Source organism: Lissotriton vulgaris, chromosome 12 (genome assembly GCF_964263255.1).
Source record: "Lissotriton vulgaris chromosome 12, aLisVul1.2, whole genome shotgun sequence".
Classification (NCBI taxonomy): Eukaryota; Metazoa; Chordata; class Amphibia; order Caudata; family Salamandridae; genus Lissotriton; species Lissotriton vulgaris.
The window spans coordinates 58,439,712-58,457,595 of NC_141700.1; the positions used below are offsets into that span (position 1 = coordinate 58,439,712).

General features: G+C 49.3%; 1 protein-coding gene across 2 annotated transcripts in view; it reads left to right on the top strand.

Moving 5' to 3' along the window:
• Window positions 1-16,706: 16,706 nt before the first annotated feature.
• Window positions 16,707-17,884, top strand: part of SIRT6 (sirtuin 6) — a 34,930-nt gene continuing 33,752 nt past the window's right edge. The window contains exon 1 of one of the 2 annotated variants that reach the window (XM_086947083.1): window positions 16,707-16,900. In XM_086947083.1, the coding sequence (XP_086803209.1) occupies window positions 16,835-16,900 (66 nt within the window). In that variant the 5' untranslated portion in view covers window positions 16,707-16,834. Of the gene's footprint in view, window positions 16,901-17,068; window positions 17,166-17,884 lie in introns of those variants that run through there. The other variant, XM_086947084.1, reaches the window with a different exon arrangement.

Consider the following 17,884-nt stretch of genomic DNA (forward strand, 5'->3'; position numbering starts at 1 on the left):
AAAACAAAAATAAAAGGGTGACCTAGCAACCAGACACTGAAGTGCACTCCTTTTCAGGCAGATTTAACATGTGATTAGGAAAAATGCCATCAGTGATTTTGCAAGGGAGACAGCCAGCAGGTGAAGTGGGCTGGTCCATTGCCCCTCTGCCCCATGCTATGGTGGGCAGAATGATAACGGAGCTGACCAATGGATAAATAAGATTGACCCATGCGCTCCACCATCAACCGCTGGATAGCCCCCATTGTAAAAGGGCTTCAGCTATAAAGAGCCCTCCGTCGGTGGCCGGCCGCGCTTGTATTGGCCTGTTCAATGGCGGTTGGCTGCGGGGTCTAGTCTGAAACCAGACCCTTCTTTCTCTTTTTTGAAAGCATTTTGTTTTCGATCCATGGATACCAATATACTGTGGACAGAGGCGTAAATTAGGTACAGGTGGCCTAGTGGCCAGAGCTGCTGTTTTTGGAATTGAGGAACAAGTTTCTTGACTCCGTATCCTGTGAATCTGGGCAAATCAATTAATCTCCCCGTCACTGACAAGAAAGTGTAACATCTGGTTCTCAGGTAAAGTGCTCTACTGCCCTTGGGCCTAGTTCACATGATAAAAAAACTGCAATAAATGAATGCATTAGTTAAATAATACACCCATATGTACATAAATAAGTAAATAAATAATCCTGTGTTGATTAGTTCACTCTGACCCCCACAGGTTTAGATGTGCAACTCATTTATTTAGTTCTTACAGAACTGCAGTCCCACCTCTAACCTCGGCTTCAGCCAAATGGCACTGCTCAGCCAGATCAAATCAGCAGTTCCTTACTAACAACGGGGGTCATTATGATGGCGGACGGACCTGGGTCCGTCCGCCACCCCAGAGGTGGAGGGACCGTCCGCAGGGGCAGCGGCGATCCCTCCGTGCGAATTAGGATGTCACCGCCACCCTGGCGGTCACATCCTGTATTTTTAACATTGCGGCGGGTGCTGCTTGAAGCAGCACCCGCCGCAATGCTAAAAATACATGCAGTGCATTGGCATGCACAAAGCGGCAGGCCCCGCGCGGTGCCTGCCGCTATGTGCATGCAAATGCATGGGGGTACCATAGGTACCCCCCATGTTCACCCCCACCCCCTGACACCCTGGGGGCCCGCTACGGGCCCCGAACAGAAAAGACCACATGCTTTTCCGCGGCGGAAAAGCCGCAGTGGAAAAGCATGTTTCCCCATGCATCCTAATATGGCTGGTGGTGTCTGATAGACCTGTACCTTGCATGGATCTTGGAAAGGCCTAGACCTCTGTGCTTATGCTAGATTAGTGTGATATGAGGGCCAAAATATATCAGTATACTAGTTTCACTGCAGTCGGGCACTCAGGATAGGGGTCCACACCCATACGCCATCAAGGGACTTTCCAGTCCCACGCTGTAACAATGGCCTACAAGAGGAAAACTCTGCCCGCGGTCTAGAACAGAATAGAATAGAAGTGACATTTATAGAGCGCATGGCTACCCATGGCCATCCCAGCACTAAGAATGACAGAAGCTTTTTGAGATCTAGCTAGGGAAGAGCCAGGTTTTCAACAGCTTGCGAAAGGTCATATGGTTTGTTTCTTTCCGCAGCTGAAAAGGAAGAGAGTTCCAAAGCTTGGTGGCATTATAAGCGAAAAGCCGACCTCCACTTCTGGCGCTTTTGATCCTTGGGTCTAGATGCATTTCAAGTGTGATTCTACATCACTGCAACAGTTTATCCCTTGCATTGTAGCCTGGATCTATATGAATGTCACAAAACTCAACAAAAGAGCATAAAACACATATACAGATGTGCAGACTGTAACATGCTACTTGTTACCTTTCTTGAGAGGGAGAAAGAGTATCATGGCCCACTCAAGCCTTCTCTTTTCTCTCTTCCTTACACGCAACAATGGTAATAGAAAATATATTACACTCTAGACATTGGCATATAAACTACATATTAATGGCAAGAAAACAAATACAAGTTTATTCAGTTCTATATATCATCAATCTTTTTTTTACAGAGTTGTATATAGCGTGAACTTGACCCGGCAATGACGCTGAACATCCTGTCATTCTGGGCAAATCACTTAATCTCCCCGTGCCTAACAAAAATGAATGTGTCCTCATGTAATGCAACTGGTGCTATGTAAAGCGCTCTGATACCCGATTTGGGTCAAGTTTGCTCTATATAAAAAAAAAAAAAAATTTTAACTAACCAACTCTCTTTATCTAGGAATTGGCTGTCTGACCATACTTTAACCAAAATGAATTTCCAGTTATCAATGCAATAGAATGTTTACAAAGCCCATTTCTTGACATAATCAATGGATTCTCAGTCACTTGAATGTCATTCTCTAACTGATGCTGTCTTGAAAATGCATCCGCCTTCTTAAGATCTGGTCTGGAAGGAGAGTGTGGAGTGTTGCTCTAGAGTGTTGGTAGTTGATGAGGGGGCTGGTTGTTATCTTTGAGGTATCTTTTTAATAAACCTACATTTGATCTTAAGACAGTTGAATGTTTTCTTAATGGAAGCTGAGGTAACAGTAGGCTGTAGCATTGCTAAGAAAGCAGCAGTCTACAGTGGAAATCAGTGGCTCTGATGAGTACCATGCCACAACTGTTGAGTGGGTCATATGTACTGCTTACGATTACATCTTCACATTACTTTCTGTACAACCACAACCATAAGCTGCAAATTCATGCAGTTGTGCCATGTCTGGTGCACATCCTCTGGGACTCACACAGCACAAAGCTGTCAAGTGTCCAGTTTTTGCCAGGACAGTTCCGGCAAGTTGGAGACTGTGCTGGGTAATTCCCTATCCCGGGACAGTCCTGGCAATTGCACTTCCAGCCAAGTGTGACACATCTGCTGTTAGTAATGCCCACACACCAGATGCCTTGCTTCTGGGGTTCCCCTCGACGCCACTGAGAAACTTACCAGGATGAACAGTATTCTGACTATTTGGGAGTTATTTTCTGGTCTGGTGGATGTGCTGCACGCTGCTCAGGGAGTTGCACAGCGCACTCGGACAGCCCTTCGGGGTAGTGCAATGGAGGAGATTGCTACTGGCCTTACGTGTAGGATTGTGGCAGCAGAGCCCGCTTGCTGATGACCCTGCTAGAGGTAAGGAATGAAGTGGAGGCGGCCTGATGGGATTTGTGGCCTGCAAAGGACTCTTGTGAGGCGGGCTGAGTGCTGTTGAGGAAGCGACTATGCTACTCTTGCCTGCCGCCTCATATAGATTTCCAACCATCTCCCTGTCGGCCCTAGAGGAAGACGCCTCAGTGGTGGCCGGCGACCTGTTTTGGGGTTGAGCGGTCAGGGGCTTGGCATTGTCTCTGGTGCTGTGATCAGAGATCCGCTGCAGGACCGGGGAGTCTGTAGCTGACGACTGTCCCATACAGTGGCTAGATTTCTGCCTCACCCCTGGGCTGCTGGTGCTTACTTCCATGAGGGGAGGGCAGTGTATTGCCCATTGTTGCTCTATGTGACCCAGAGGCCCTGCCTCTGGTACCTGGACTCAGCACTGGCACGAGGTGTCGATGGGGCTGATGGCGATGACCTTGCTCTTGTCCAGTTGATGCCTGCACTGCTCTTGGGGGGTCGCCAGGGGGCTCGACTGTGTCGAGTATCTAAAGCCACAGAGTATGACACCAAAGACAGTGTGTCCCGCGCCATGACCTAATGACCCTGACTTCAGTCAAAAGCTCAACTGTAGGTTAGATGTGACGCAAAAGTAACTCCACAGACTGCAGCTGAGCTACAGGGACTAGGCGGAGCAGGAGAAGGTGTTTTCCCAGCACTGTCAGTGACTCCTGTGAAATTTACTTCGTATTTGCTTAAGAAACTTCTTTATTGCCGGAGCGCCGGGAATTGCGACCTCTCTTCTAGCGGTCGGCGCCTCTAACCAATATGGCCGCCTTCCGCTTCCTCCCGCTCCCCTTCCTGTTCCGGCTGCGGAACAACTAGAGCGCTACCACATATCTCCCCCCTTTTAACCAATACAAACAATGTAACATAAAGTCCTTACTTCCAGTTCATATCAAAGTCCTTGAACTTCTCCGGTACCTTTACAGTCCTTCCCGCTCTGGTTCTCACCCCTTCAATACCACCTTCTCCCGGTTCCTTCCTGTTCAGACTTCCTCCATCACTTTCTCCTCCTCTGTCAATCACTTCCTCACTGCTTTCTACTTTGCACCAGCTCCTCGTTCCCTCGTTCGTTCCTCCTTCACCTTCACTGTCTTTCACTTGCTGCATTCCTTCTTCGACCTCCTCATTTCGCCTTCTGTCACATCCTTCTTCGTCCTCTTCTCCTACATACTCTGCGCCTTCTTCTTCTTCGTTACTCCATTTGATGATCTTGCTACACCTTGCCATTCTGTCCTGTGACCACACTTTCCCGTCACTGAGCAAGGCCGAACGTGCGTAGGGTTCCAGTACCTGCAAGGGCGGTGAGAATTTGCTCTCTCCCTTCTTCTTGAGAACGGCTAGTTTTACCCTTACCCAATCGCCCTTCTCCAGCACTGCACTCTGTACGTTGCGTTTCTTGTTGAAGTGTGTAGTGTACGTTTCTTGAGCCTTTTCCAGATTTCTTCTGACCCCTGCAGGTGACCATTTGCTCTGCACCACTAGTTTTCTCCATGCTACGTTGTCTCTAGTGAATGCTTCTCTTCCTCTTAGAACTTTAAACGGGCTGTAGCCCGTGCTCCCTGGGGTGATTCGATAGGCCCAGATCATTTTCTCCAGTTCTTTCTCCCAGTCCAACCCATCATTGATCGCCGCTTGAATGGTGCCCATGATCACTCGATTGAAACGCTCTACCTGGCCGTTACCGGCCGGGTGGTAGATGGGTGTGTGCTTGACCTCTATCCCATTCCTGGCGGTGAAGGCCTCCCATTTGGCTGAGGTGAATTGCGGTCCATTGTCGCTCGTGATTACCTTCGGAATTCCTTCCCTGACAAACGTGGAGTGCAAGAAATTCACTACTGCTTCCGTGTCAACGTTCTCCGTCACCTCCACCTCTGGCCACTTGGAAAATCTATCAATGAGAACTATGACGTACTTCTGTGTACCTGCACTATTGAGGATGGGGCCCATAATGTCCACCGACAACATTTCCCAAGGACCATCCGGGACTGGGAACCTTCCCAAGGGTGGCCGCAGCATGCTCTGTGATTTGTCCGCCTTGGCACAAGATTCGCACTGTCGCACATATCGTTCCAATTGAGCATCTATGGCCGGCCACCAGTACGCTTGTCTAGCAAGGGCCTTAGTCTTTGTGATGCCCTGGTGTCCTTCATGCATTAAGGCCATCAGATGATTAAGAATGCCTCGGGGTGGAACCACTTTGTCGCCTCGCAATAGGAATATCGGGTTCTCTGCCAACGACAGTTCCTCCCTTACTTACCAGAATCTCCTGAGATCCTCCCTGAGGTGCCTCTTTTCCGGCCACCCATGGATTACATATCCCTTGATGGCTTCCAAGTCGTCGTCCTCTTTGTAGGCTTCTTCCCATTCCTGAGCACTGATTACGTTCTCTGTCTCCTGTATGGTGGCCACCACAAATCCTTCCCACTTATGTTGCTCCGGGTTATTCGCCTCTTCCATGGCTGCTGCTCTACTAAGGAAATCCGCCACTTTGTTTTGTGGCCCTGGGATGTGCTCTACTTCATACACATAGTCCAAAAGTCTGAGTGTCATTTTCGCGATTCTAGGTGTCGCATGGGCATGGCCACTGGAGGTCAGCACCTTGACCAGGGGTTTGTGATCCGTCTTCACCAGGAATTTTGCGCCCCACAAGTGCTGCCTGAATCTTTCCATGGCCCAAACAACGGCCAACATTTCTTTTTCCACCACGCTAAACTTTTCTTCGTTGGGCGCAAGCGATCTTGAGGCAAAGCTGACTGTGGACATGTCTCCGTTATCGGATTTCTGCATCAGCACCGCTCCCAAACCTCGGTCACTGGCGTCTGTCGTGAGGATAGACGCTGCAGTTGGGTCAAAACCTTTAAGTGGAATGGCGGCTCCCATTTCTCTTTTGAGGGTGTCAAATTCTGTCTGTTCCTCCTGACTCCATACAAACTTGTTCCTTACCTTCAGTAGTTGGCGCAGGAGATGAGTTTTCGTTGCAAAGTGAGGAATGAACTTGCTGTAGTATTCGGCCATTCCCAGGAATGACCGAACGTCCTCTTTCTTGCTCGGGGTGGGGGCGTGTAGGATGGCGTCTATGTTGGCTTTCTTCGGTTCAATCCCCCTTTCGCTCACCTCATGACCCAGGTAGGTGACAGATTTCACTCCGAACTTGCATTTGATCCATTCCGCTGTCAGTCCATTGTCTTGTAATGTGCGCAGCACTTTGTGAAGCTTCTCTGTCGTGGATTGGCAGTAGCGCAAGCACACAATCGCCACTAACCTTTGCTCAGGGTGTCCGGCAGAAACGACTTCAGATGCTAAGTTCTCCTCCCCCTGCCAGCTACGGAACACACAGTGGAAGGGAAGCTCACTGTGAGTACACGTACCTAGTCGGGAAAGGGTAAGTGGATAAAATAATAAATGGGTAGTGATGATTCCTTGGGATCCCCTGGAGTCTGGTCACAAAGAGGCGCAGAATAGCTTGAGATGGCCCACCTGATTAGGGAAGAGTAAGGAACACCGTTAACACTACACTCAACGTGTCTCCAACTTATACTATCCCAACTCTTAGGCACATCACTCACCAGAATCATACAGAACCCAGGCCGGGAAGGAAAACACCACAGCAATCCTGCAAGACCAATGTTCCTTTCTTTCAGGAGTTCAGGACTGCTGTAGGCAGTATACAAAAACAATACAAATGGTAACGGTTGTTCAACGCACAAGCCGTTCCCAACTTTCGTCCATGAAAAAGAGTCAACGAATAAACAAGGAATAGGGCTGGAACAGAGTCTCTGTCTCTTTTGGCAGGGTATTCCCGTAGGGACAAAACGAATCCGGAACTACGTGTCCCAGAAACCCTCTCGGGAGAGACGTACACGGCAAAACAGCAAAGCGCGTCTTAATAGCAGAACGCTCTCGCCACAGAGTCCTCCGTGAGGAAAGTACATAACAGGCAAAACGTACCGTACCAAATCTCCCTATCTAACTAAGGTACGCACAAGCGCTAGTGTAGGCAACGAAAGCGAGCCCGCTTCCGTATTCCGGTACTTATCGGGATTTCGGCGGGGGTGCAAGACACTGGATGATGCACGGCTTCTCATTCCTCGGTAACTTCTGGCTTCTCGCTGGAATCCGGCGGGGAACACCATCCGCCACTCCGACAGTCTCTGGAATCAAATTGACAAGCACCGTCCGCGAGGATGGGAGGTGCTAATATGCCCTAGGTCCCATGACTCCTCTGACTTGCCCCTTGGAATGCTGGTCAATGTAGTTCAATCGTCCTTTCCTGCACACTTCCCCACACGCATACCACCTATGGGATCTAGACAGCAGAACCATCCCTCGACCCCTGGACACCGTAATCGCTACAGAACCCCCTCTCGAGGACTGCCGACTCGGCGGTCGACCCAGTTTACCCGGATGCAGGGCATGGAAACGGTCAACTAACTCAGGACAGTGCAGATTCCCCAGAGGCTCCCAGGACCTGTCTTCTGGGCCATAACCTTTCCACTCCACCAAATACTGGATACGGCCCCCTACCATCCGGGAATCAAGAATGGACTGCACTTCATATTCCTCCTGCCCATCCACATCAATAGGAAGAGGCGCAACCGGGAGTCTCATACTGGGAGGGCAAGGAACAAGGAGGGAGACATGGAACACTGGATGTATCTTCCAACCCACCGGGAGTAAGAGTTTCACAGCTACAGGGTTAATCACTTCCACTATACTGTAGGGTCCCACGTATTTGGGCGTCAATTTGGTATTCCCCTTAATGTGGAGGTTCTTGGTGGAGAGCCACACCTTGTCTCCCACCCCATAGTTTGGTTCGACCCTCCTTTTCCTGTCAGCGAAGCGTTTCTGCGCGGACTGGGCATCGGCCAGGCTATTTCGTGCATCCAACAACACCGCTCTGAGATGTGCATGGTGTTCGTGGATGCTAGGAACAGGGGAATGGACAGGCCACTCAAAGGGAAGGATGTTTGGATGATACCCATGGAGGCAAAAAAAAGGAGAACAACCCAGCGTTGAGTGCACAGCATTATTGTATGCGAATTCGGCCATCCAAAGTAACACGGTCCAGTCCAAATCATTCCGCAGAGAGAAACACCGAAGATATTGTTCCAATGTCTGGTTCAGGCGTTCGGTCTTTCCATCCGTCTGTGGATGGTAACTGGAGGAAAGACGGGCATCAATGGTCAGGGTGGTACATAACGCTTTCCAGAACCGAGACGTGAACTGAGTACCTCTGTCGGTGATCAATACACAAGGAAGACTGTGGGCTCTGACTATATGTTGGAGAAACACTTTTTCTAATTCCGCTGACGTAGGTAGCTCTGCCAGCGGTATGAAATGGCCCATCTTGGTCAAGTGGTCCACTACAACCAGAATCACAGTCAACCCGTTACACGGGGGCATCTCAACGATGAAATCCATGGAGAGAGTGTGCCATGGTTGGGGTGGTATGGGCAAAGGTCTAAGCAGTCCCACAGGTCGAGCATGTACAGCTTTTCCTTGTGTACAGATGGCACAATTCCTCACGTAAGACCGAACTTCATCTCTTAGTTGGGGCCACCAGAAGGAACGTTCCACAATAGCAATAGTTTTGTACATTCCCATATGTCTGCCCAAAACAGAATCGTGAGACCAAACCAACACTCGTTGCCGTAGGGCTTCCGTGGGGATAAACAACGCTGCATCCTGATAGGCGAGATCATCCTTTTCTGTGCGATGTTCCGGGTCTTCTTGTATCCATTCAGGTATGTTCATGTCTGCAAGGGCTATCTTCACGTCCTCAAGAAAGTTGTTTGATGACATGAGGGCTACGGATCCTAAGCTTGTTTTTGCTTCCTGAAGAATCAAAGGTGTTTCTGATTCTTCGGTCTTTCTCTGTTCTCCATCCTCCAAACGCGACAGTGCGTCTGCCTTCCCGTTTTGGGGTCCAGGTTTGTATTTGATGATGAAGTCATAGTCTGAAAAGAACAGAGACCACCGTAACTGTCTGGGAGTAAGGGCCTTGGCTGTCTTCAAGAATAACAGATTCCTGTGATCAGTATAGATCTCTACTGTATGTACCGCCCCTAGTAGGTAATGACGCCATTCCTCACATGCCCTTTTGATGGCTAAGAGTTCTTTATCTGTTATGGCATAGTTAACCTCACAGGGCGTGAGTTTCTTAGAGAAGAAGGCGACAGGATGTACTTGGCCAGTAATTGGGTGTCTTTGAGAAAGCACTCCTCCCACCGCATATTGTGAGGCATCGGTCTCCAATATATACGGCAATTGCGGGTCAGGGTGACGTAGGATAGGAGCTTGGGTGAACTGCTTCTTCAGATACTGAAAGGATGTATCAGCTTCCTTACTCCACACAAAGGGCATATTTTTTCTCAACAGACAAGAAATCGGATGTATGATTTTGGAGAAGTCCTTTATGAACCTACGATAGTAGTTTGCAAAACCGAGAAAGCTTTGTACAGCTTTCACGGTCTTCGGAGGGTTCCAATTGAGTATTGCTTCCACTTTACTTGAATCCATTTGAAAGCCCTTTGCATTGATTACATACCCAAGGAAAGACACTTCCTGTACGTGGAATAAGCATTTCTCCAACTTTGCGTACAGCGAGTTTTGTTGTAATCTGTCTAGCACGGACTTCACATGCAAGACATGTTCTGAAAGAGTGGTGGAATACACCAGGATGTCATCGATGTAGACAATGCAATAGGTTTCCAGACATCCACGCAGAACCTCATCCATAAAAAACTGAAATGCTGCGGGGGCATTGCACAGCCCAAAAGGCATCACCCTGTATTCGAACAGGCCCAGCTTTGTTCGAAACGCTGTTTTCCACTCGTCCCCTTTTTTAACACGCACCAGATGATAAGCTCCACGGAGATCGAGTTTTGTGAAATATCTGGCTCCTTTGAGTTGGTCCATGAGCACTGGTATCAAAGGGAGAGGGTACCGGTTTTTGATGGTCACACGGTTAATAGCTCTGTAGTCTATACAGGGTCTTAATTCCGCGCAATCCTTCTTGGGAATAAAAAACATAGGGGATGAGGCAGGAGAAGTTGAGTGTCTTATAAATCCCGATGCTAGGTTCTCTTCGATGTACGTCTTCAGATAATCTGTTTCTTTTTCGGTCATGGCATAGACCCGACTGCATGGAATGTCGGCTCCTGGTATGAGGTCGATTCTACAGTCATAAACCCTGTGCGGCGGCAAGTGGGTAGCCTGTTGTTTGTCAAACACAGGGAAGAAAGACTGATACTCCACGGGGAGTATGGTAGCACAACAATATCGCTCAGGGGAACATGCAGCCGCCAGACAGAGAGAAGATGAGATTTCAGTAATGCTGGTGACTGAAGAAACCTGAGTACAATGTTCCTGACAATAATCAGATGACAGAGTGATGGTGCGTGCTGCCCAACTGACCTTTGGATCATGGAGAGTTAACCAGGGCATTCCCAAGATGAGCCGGAATTGGGGTGCATCAATGAGATCGAACTGGATGTATTCCTGATGATTGTGGCCAGTTTGCATTAGCATAGAACAGGTGTGGTAAGCCACTGGACCGGATGACAAAACCGTTCCATCCACTGCTTTCACCAACTCAGGCTTTTCTTTTTTCTCACAGACGATCCCTATCTTCAAGGCGAATTCCTGATCAATGTAGTTTCCGGTGGCTCCTGAATCTACTAAAGCGTCTATATTCAATGATTTCTGAGGGGTGACCCATAGGATGATTTGGAGATTCATGTGCGCCACAGCAGGATGCAATGTGTTAGCAAGACATGGGGAGATCATTGGCGGCAAACAACCCAAGACAGAGACCTCCTCCTGGTTTGGGTTCTTCAGTTTTCCGTCGGTTGATCAGACTGTACTAGAGCTTGCGCCCTTGGAACGGGGTTTCTTGCGGGGACTGTATTCCTTGCTCGACAGTCCTTAATGAAGTGACCTCCTTTCCCACAATATAGACATTGTTTCAGGCGACGTCTTTTCTCCTTCTCCTCCTGTGTCAGAGGTCCACGGATACCACCCATTTGCATGGGTTCAGGGCCTTCGGAGGATTTGACACGTTCTTCCATAGGTCCCCTAAAGCGAGGATAGAATGGATGGTTGTCCCCTCTTGATCTATCCCCTCTTCTCTCTAGGAGCCTGTGATCCAACTGGGCTGTTAAATCTATGAAGTCTTCACAGGTGTCGGGTAACTGGACCACTTGTGCCAGGACGTCCTTTAACTCTCCACGAAGGCCTTGATAAAACAATGAAATGCGTTTTGCAGGGGGCCAGTCGGTCTCAACCACCAGCCTGTTGAATGAGGTGATGTAAGATAACAAGTCCTGAGACCCTTGACGTATGGTTAGCAATTCCCTATCCAGGGTCAACATGTGGGATTTCCGATCAAAAAGCTTGCGCAACTCAACACAAAAAGCAGAAAAATCGTGCAACACTGGGTCGTTCTTCTCCAGCAATGGGATATTCCAACTGGCAGCATTACCCCCCATGTAGGACATCATAAATGCCGTCTTAGCGGAATCGTCCTGAAAAACCCCAGGTTTACATAAGAAATGTAATCTGCACTGATTCAGGAATGTTTCAAATTTGCGGGGGTCTCCGTAAAAGCGTTCGGGGGAAGCTAAGGGAACGCCTACTGTCTGTACCACATGAACGGTATGAGCAGTATCAGTCGAGGGGGCTGTAGAGGTGGCTATTTGAGGGGGAACAGAGAACCCACCCCCTTCTGCTTCCAAGGGTTTTTTAGCGCCAGGAGGAGGTAATGTAGCTGGTTTAAGATAAGGACTCCCTCCTGTCCCTTTCTGGAATAATCCTGCGACTTCTCTCCTTAAAGTCCCCACTTCCTTATACAGTGTCTGATTTTCGGCTCTAGAAGTAGCTACTTCCTGTTGTAAAGAGGCAAGGCCTTCTACCAAGGAGGCCAATACTGCTTCAGCATTCATCGTTCGGGCCGGTGTGTCAACTTGGGCTTGTCAATCTGTCGTGGATTGGCAGTAGCGCAAGCACACAATCGCCACTAACCTTTGCTCAGGGTGTCCGGCAGAAACGACTTCAGATGCTAAGTTCTCCTCCCCCTGCCAGCTACGGAACACACAGTGGAAGGGAAGCTCACTGTGAGTACACGTACCTAGTCGGGAAAGGGTAAGTGGATAAAATAATAAATGGGTAGTGATGATTCCTTGGGATCCCCTGGAGTCTGGTCACAAAGAGGCGCAGAATAGCTTGAGATGGCCCACCTGATTAGGGAAGAGTAAGGAACACCGTTAACACTACACTCAACGTGTCTCCAACTTATACTATCCCAACTCTTAGGCACATCACTCACCAGAATCATACAGAACCCAGGCCGGGAAGGAAAACACCACAGCAATCCTGCAAGACCAATGTTCCTTTCTTTCAGGAGTTCAGGACTGCTGTACGCAGTATACAAAAAGAATACAAATGGTAACGGTTGTTCAACGCACAAGCCGTTCCCAACTTTCATCCATGAAAAAGAGTCAACGAATAAACAAGGAATAGGGCTGGAACAGAGTCTCTGTCTCTTTTGGCAGGGTATTCCCGTAGGGACAAAACGAATCCGGACTACGTCTCCCAGAAACCCTCTCGGGAGAGACGTACACGGCAAAACAGCAAAGCGTGTCTTAATAGCAGAACGCTCTCGCCACAGAGTCCTCCGTGAGGAAAGTACATAACAGGCAAAACGTACCGTACCAAATCTCCCTATCTAACTAAGGTACGCACAAGCGCTAGTGTAGGCAACGAAAGCGAGCCCGCTTCAGTATTCCGGTACTTATCGGGATTTCGGCGGGGGTGCAAGACACTGGATGATGCACGGCTTCTCATTCCTCGGTAACTTCTGGCTTCTCGCTGGAATCCGGCGGGGAACACCATCCGCCACTCCGACAGTCTCTGGAATCAAATTGACAAGCACCGTCCGCGAGGATGGGAGGTGCTAATATGCCCTAGGTCCCATGACTCCTCTGACTTGCCCCTTGGAATGCTGGTCAATGTAGTTCAATCGTCCTTTCCTGCACACTTCCCCACACGCATACCACCTACGGGATCTAGACAGCAGAACCATCCCTCGACCCCTGGACACCGTAATCGCTACATTCTCATTGTGGTCCTGTTTAGTTCTTCCCATGACTAAGATGTCGTCTTGAAAAAACTGTACATCTTCAACGTTTCTTAGGATTCTGTGCATCATCTTCTGAAATACAGCCGCTGCTGAGGCCAGGCCAAAGGGCATTCTCACAAACTCGTAGCAGCCGAAGGGCGTGATGAAGGACGTGAGATGACAACATGATGGATGCAGTTTCACTTGGTGGTAGGCCGACAATAGATCTACTGTGGAAAACCACTTGATGTTCTTTGTCTTCGCCAGCATCTCATTTATGCGGGGCAGAGGGAATTTGTCGATTACAATGTTCTTGTTTAATTCCCTGAGGTCGACACATAGCCGCACTTTACCGTTGGGTTTCTGGGCTACCACCAGTGGTGAAAGCCACTCTGCGCTCTCTATGGCTCTGATCACCCCTTCTTTTTCTAGCCTGTCCAGTTCCAACTGTACTGCTTCCCTACAACGGAATGGGATGTTTCTCACCTTGTGAACTACGGGTTTGGCCCCTTCCTTGAGTTTTATTAGGTGTTTGTACTTCGATAGTTCTCCGACTTGTCCATTGAAGACTTTGGGGTATGCTCTGTGCCATGATTCCGCATCATCTTTCTCTTCCCAATCCATTAGCAGGATTTTCTCAATGCCTCCTGGGTTGAGCTGTATCCCCAACGCTCCCTGGTCCTTCCAGCTCAATAATGAGGGTCCCTTCTCTGCGATGTATAGCTTGCACTGTGCGTGATGACCCCTGAACTCGAACAGGAGGGGGCAGTATCCCAACATGGGGATCTTCTGTCCCGTGTATGTGACCGGCCTCAGGTCCATCGGGCGCAGATCTTCCTCAATGTTGGAGACAAATTTTTCTTCCCACACTCGCCTCTGTATGATGGAGATGGGGGCACCGCTGTCTGCAATCATTTCTATGGGAATTTCTCCTATGTGCATGTCCAGCCGGGGTTTGTCCGACTCTGAGCCATCCATCTCCAACACTTGCACGTCAATGTAGAGAACCTCTTCTAGGTCATCCTCTTCGTCTTGGTTGTCCACATTCTCTTGTTGCTCTTTGTCGACGTACCTGACCATAGCTCCCTTTGGCTTCTGGCGGCACACTTTCTCGTAGTGTCCGAACACGTTGCAGAAGGAGCATCTTGCTTTGAATGCCGGACATGCTTTGTCGTTCCCTAAATGTGCTGTGCTCCCACACCTGTAGCAGCTTAGTCGCCCTCCTTTATTCGTTCTCTAGTCCGCTTGATTGGTTGGGGCCGGGCGTCGTCCCTCTTGATTCTTCTGTTGGTCTCTTGGCTTTGGCCGCTCGCTCTTCCCCGGTGTCATTATCTTGCACACGGTTGGCGATCCTCCAGTTTCTTTCTTGGCTGCTTGTGCACATCGTTTGGATAATTCGGCCTTCTTCACCATCACCCAGATTTCTTTGAGGGGTGCATCCCCATTTACCCACAGTTTCTCTTGGACGTGAGTGCTTGATGTGTGCATGATGATTTGGTCTCTGATTAGTTCGTCATGTAGGGTGCCAAATTTACACGACAGGGCCAACTTTTGGAGGGCCACCACATACTCGTCCACTGACTCACCGCTCTTTTGCTTCCTTTGAAAGAAGTTGTGTCTGTCAATGGCGACACACACCACCGGCCGGTAATGTGCGTCGAGGTCAGCAATGGCATGGCTGAATACGTCTGTGTCGTTGGCGTCCCTCGCTTCTTTTACTATGGTGTCGTATACTCTAATTCCTTCCGGGCCCAAGTTGTGTAGCAGAATTTTCTTCCTTCTCTTGCTTGAAAACTGGGCACCACCTTCTTCCTCGAGGGCGTCAAGGTAGTTCAACAAGTACCTCTTCCAGTCTTCCCATTGTCTTTCTGGCTCCCCGCTGTTCGTTAGGAATGGCACCAGCTGGGTGAGGGAGGAGGACTGGACCGCCATTTTGGGAACACCCATCTCTGGACTGCAGTAGCAGGGATCGCCCGACTGGGTGGACTCCCTGGCGTAGTTTGCTCAGCTGCGTCCCTCTCGCTGCGATCGCCGTCGCTATCTTCCCCACTCTCCCTTTCAGTGGGGCTAGGTGATGCCTGCACACTACCCCTCCTGTCTGGGTCTGAAAGGCCAGGTGCTTCCGTGCCTGATTGCTGCTCCGCCAGCTTGCCGGGTGTAACTCTGCGTGGCCTGGGATGGTACTCTCCTAAAGAGAGGGTCAGGCGTCCCCTCTATGCTCCTCTATGCTGCCCCCGTCTAAGTATGCAGCCACACCGCTTTTGCTGTATGTCAGGGTGGGGAGCTCCAATTCTCAGGGCTCAGTGGTGTGTCCTGTGTTTTTGTGCACCAGAGACATTAATTTCTCCCCCCCAGACTTTTCCTTCGTAGGCAGAGCCCGGTACCGCTTACTTGTTGGCCTTGTGGCGCCTTCTGGAGGGCTGGCGCCGATTCGCGCCCTTTTGCTGGGTCAGGTCGGGACCTCTGCCACGCTCCGGCGTTTTCCCCTGATTGTGGCGCTGCACTAGGAAGCAGGTGGAGCGCGGGTTCATTGACTACTCCTCGTCGCCATTGTGGAATTTAGATTTATACACCAAGACTTCGTATTTGCTTAAGAAACTTCTTTATTGCCGGAGCGCCGGGAATTGCGACCTCTCTTCTAGCGGTCGGCGCCTCTAACCAAGATGGCCGCCTTCCGCTTCCTCCCACTCCCCTTCCTGTTCCGGCTGCGGAACAACTAGAGCGCTACCACAACTCCTTTGCTAAGTCAAAGAGAGCGTGTTGTTTAATGTTCTTGCTGGAGAGAGATTGGAGTTTTGTCTCGCGCAAGATTTGACTCAACAGTAGCGCAGGGGGTTGATGGTGCCTGCTGCAAAGAATGTGCATCATGCATATCACAGAAGTAATGTTCAAGTAGGCGGGGTTAAATTATGCTAATTATGTGGGTTGGGCTGAATGGGCGGAGCTTTGGGCAGTAAGTGTAGTACATTTTCAAGTAAGTAATTGATAGCTGTGCTGCAGAGTGTCCCTGGAATTGTTTTCAATTGTTGGCAACTATGAGTTAGCACCAGAACTCTGATGTAACTTCTATAACACCCTCTTATTCCTGATCTACAAATGTGGTAGTTACTCCTCTGACTGCTGGAAAGAGCTTTGAACACTTCGACAAGGAGTAGGAAACTGCTATAGAAAAGATAAGAGTATTTTTCAGCAGTGTTGAAGTAGGAGCACATTTTTGTGCTACACAAAACCCACAAATAAATACATACATAAACAATACAAAAATAAACACAAAAATAAATTAATTTAAAATGCGGACTCTGTGAATCGATATAAATACATGTGTTTGTCTCACTTTTTCATTGCATGATCTACTGTTTATGGCTCTTCCTTCCCACCCGCGTATCCTCTTCACATCACTTTGGGGGCGGGTCTTCGTTTGGGTTGTTTTTCCTCGTAGCTGGATCACTCTGTTTTCTCAAACAGGAACACCTGCAGCGTTGCCGGAAGTAGGTAATGCTCAGCTTTGGGGGGCCGGAAGTGCATCCCCGAAGATTGTAGTGAGGATCTGCGGTTCATCATGTCTGTGAACTACGCGGCTGGGCTCTCCCCCTACCCCGACAAGGGAAAGTGCGGCCTGCCCGAGGTGAGGGGGGATGGAAGAGGGGGGGGAATGGGGACAAAGAGGGAGGAAGGAGAACTGGTGTGGATTGGAGAGAAAAGAAGGAGGGAAGGGAGAAGGCGTGAACAGAGGAAGCGGGTCTTGGAGAGAAGGGTGCAGGGAGGGGGACACGGGGGGGGGGGGGTAATTCTGGGTAGCCGGAAGTCCTTCCCAGAGGAGGCGGGGTGTTTGGTGCAGGGATCAGAGATGCAGGGGCTGAGATCCTGGTCCGTACACCTGGGGAGTGAAGGTACCGAGTAATGTAAGAGGGGTGTGTGAGAGAGAGAGAACCGATCAGGGGGTTCAGGGACAAGTGATCAAGGGGTGCATACATGGGACAGCCCTGGTGGATAGGATACCTATTCCAGGGGTGCAGATAACCCTGTGATGGGATTGTCTGTACAGCAAGTGAATGCACTGAACCTTGACTCGAGTATTAACAGAGGTTAAAGTGGTGGGTGGGTGGCCACCTTTCCATCATCATTTTGCAGTGCTCTGTGTGTAGACATTTTGTGCTTGCAGAGACATCAGAAGATGTCTGTTGAGGAGTGGGAGAATTATAACTGCAGAGCACGAATTTGAGACTTCATTCTATTATGTTGATTTATATAGTGTTCAATTCCTTGCTTATTTGCTTCGAGGGCATTGTAGCTTTCCATCCTGTGTTTTTGTGAGTGGCTGCAGCGATACAAATAAGCTAGACAGTTTGGGTGAGATAGATGACTGGGTTGCATTTGATGTTTCTTTTCCTTGTAGTTTTTATCTACACATTTAGAGCTGTTTGAGTAACATTATCGCTTGATGATGCGACTGTGGATTTTCTTAATCTCTGAGTGACATTCCTGCCTTAGCAGACCATGACTTTGATCAGTAGCAGTCATTTTTTCCCCATTTTTGCCATAAACCAGATGTGTCAGGGCACTGCTTTGAGGCCATCTCATATGTTTGTGAATTAGTCTTTGCCTCATG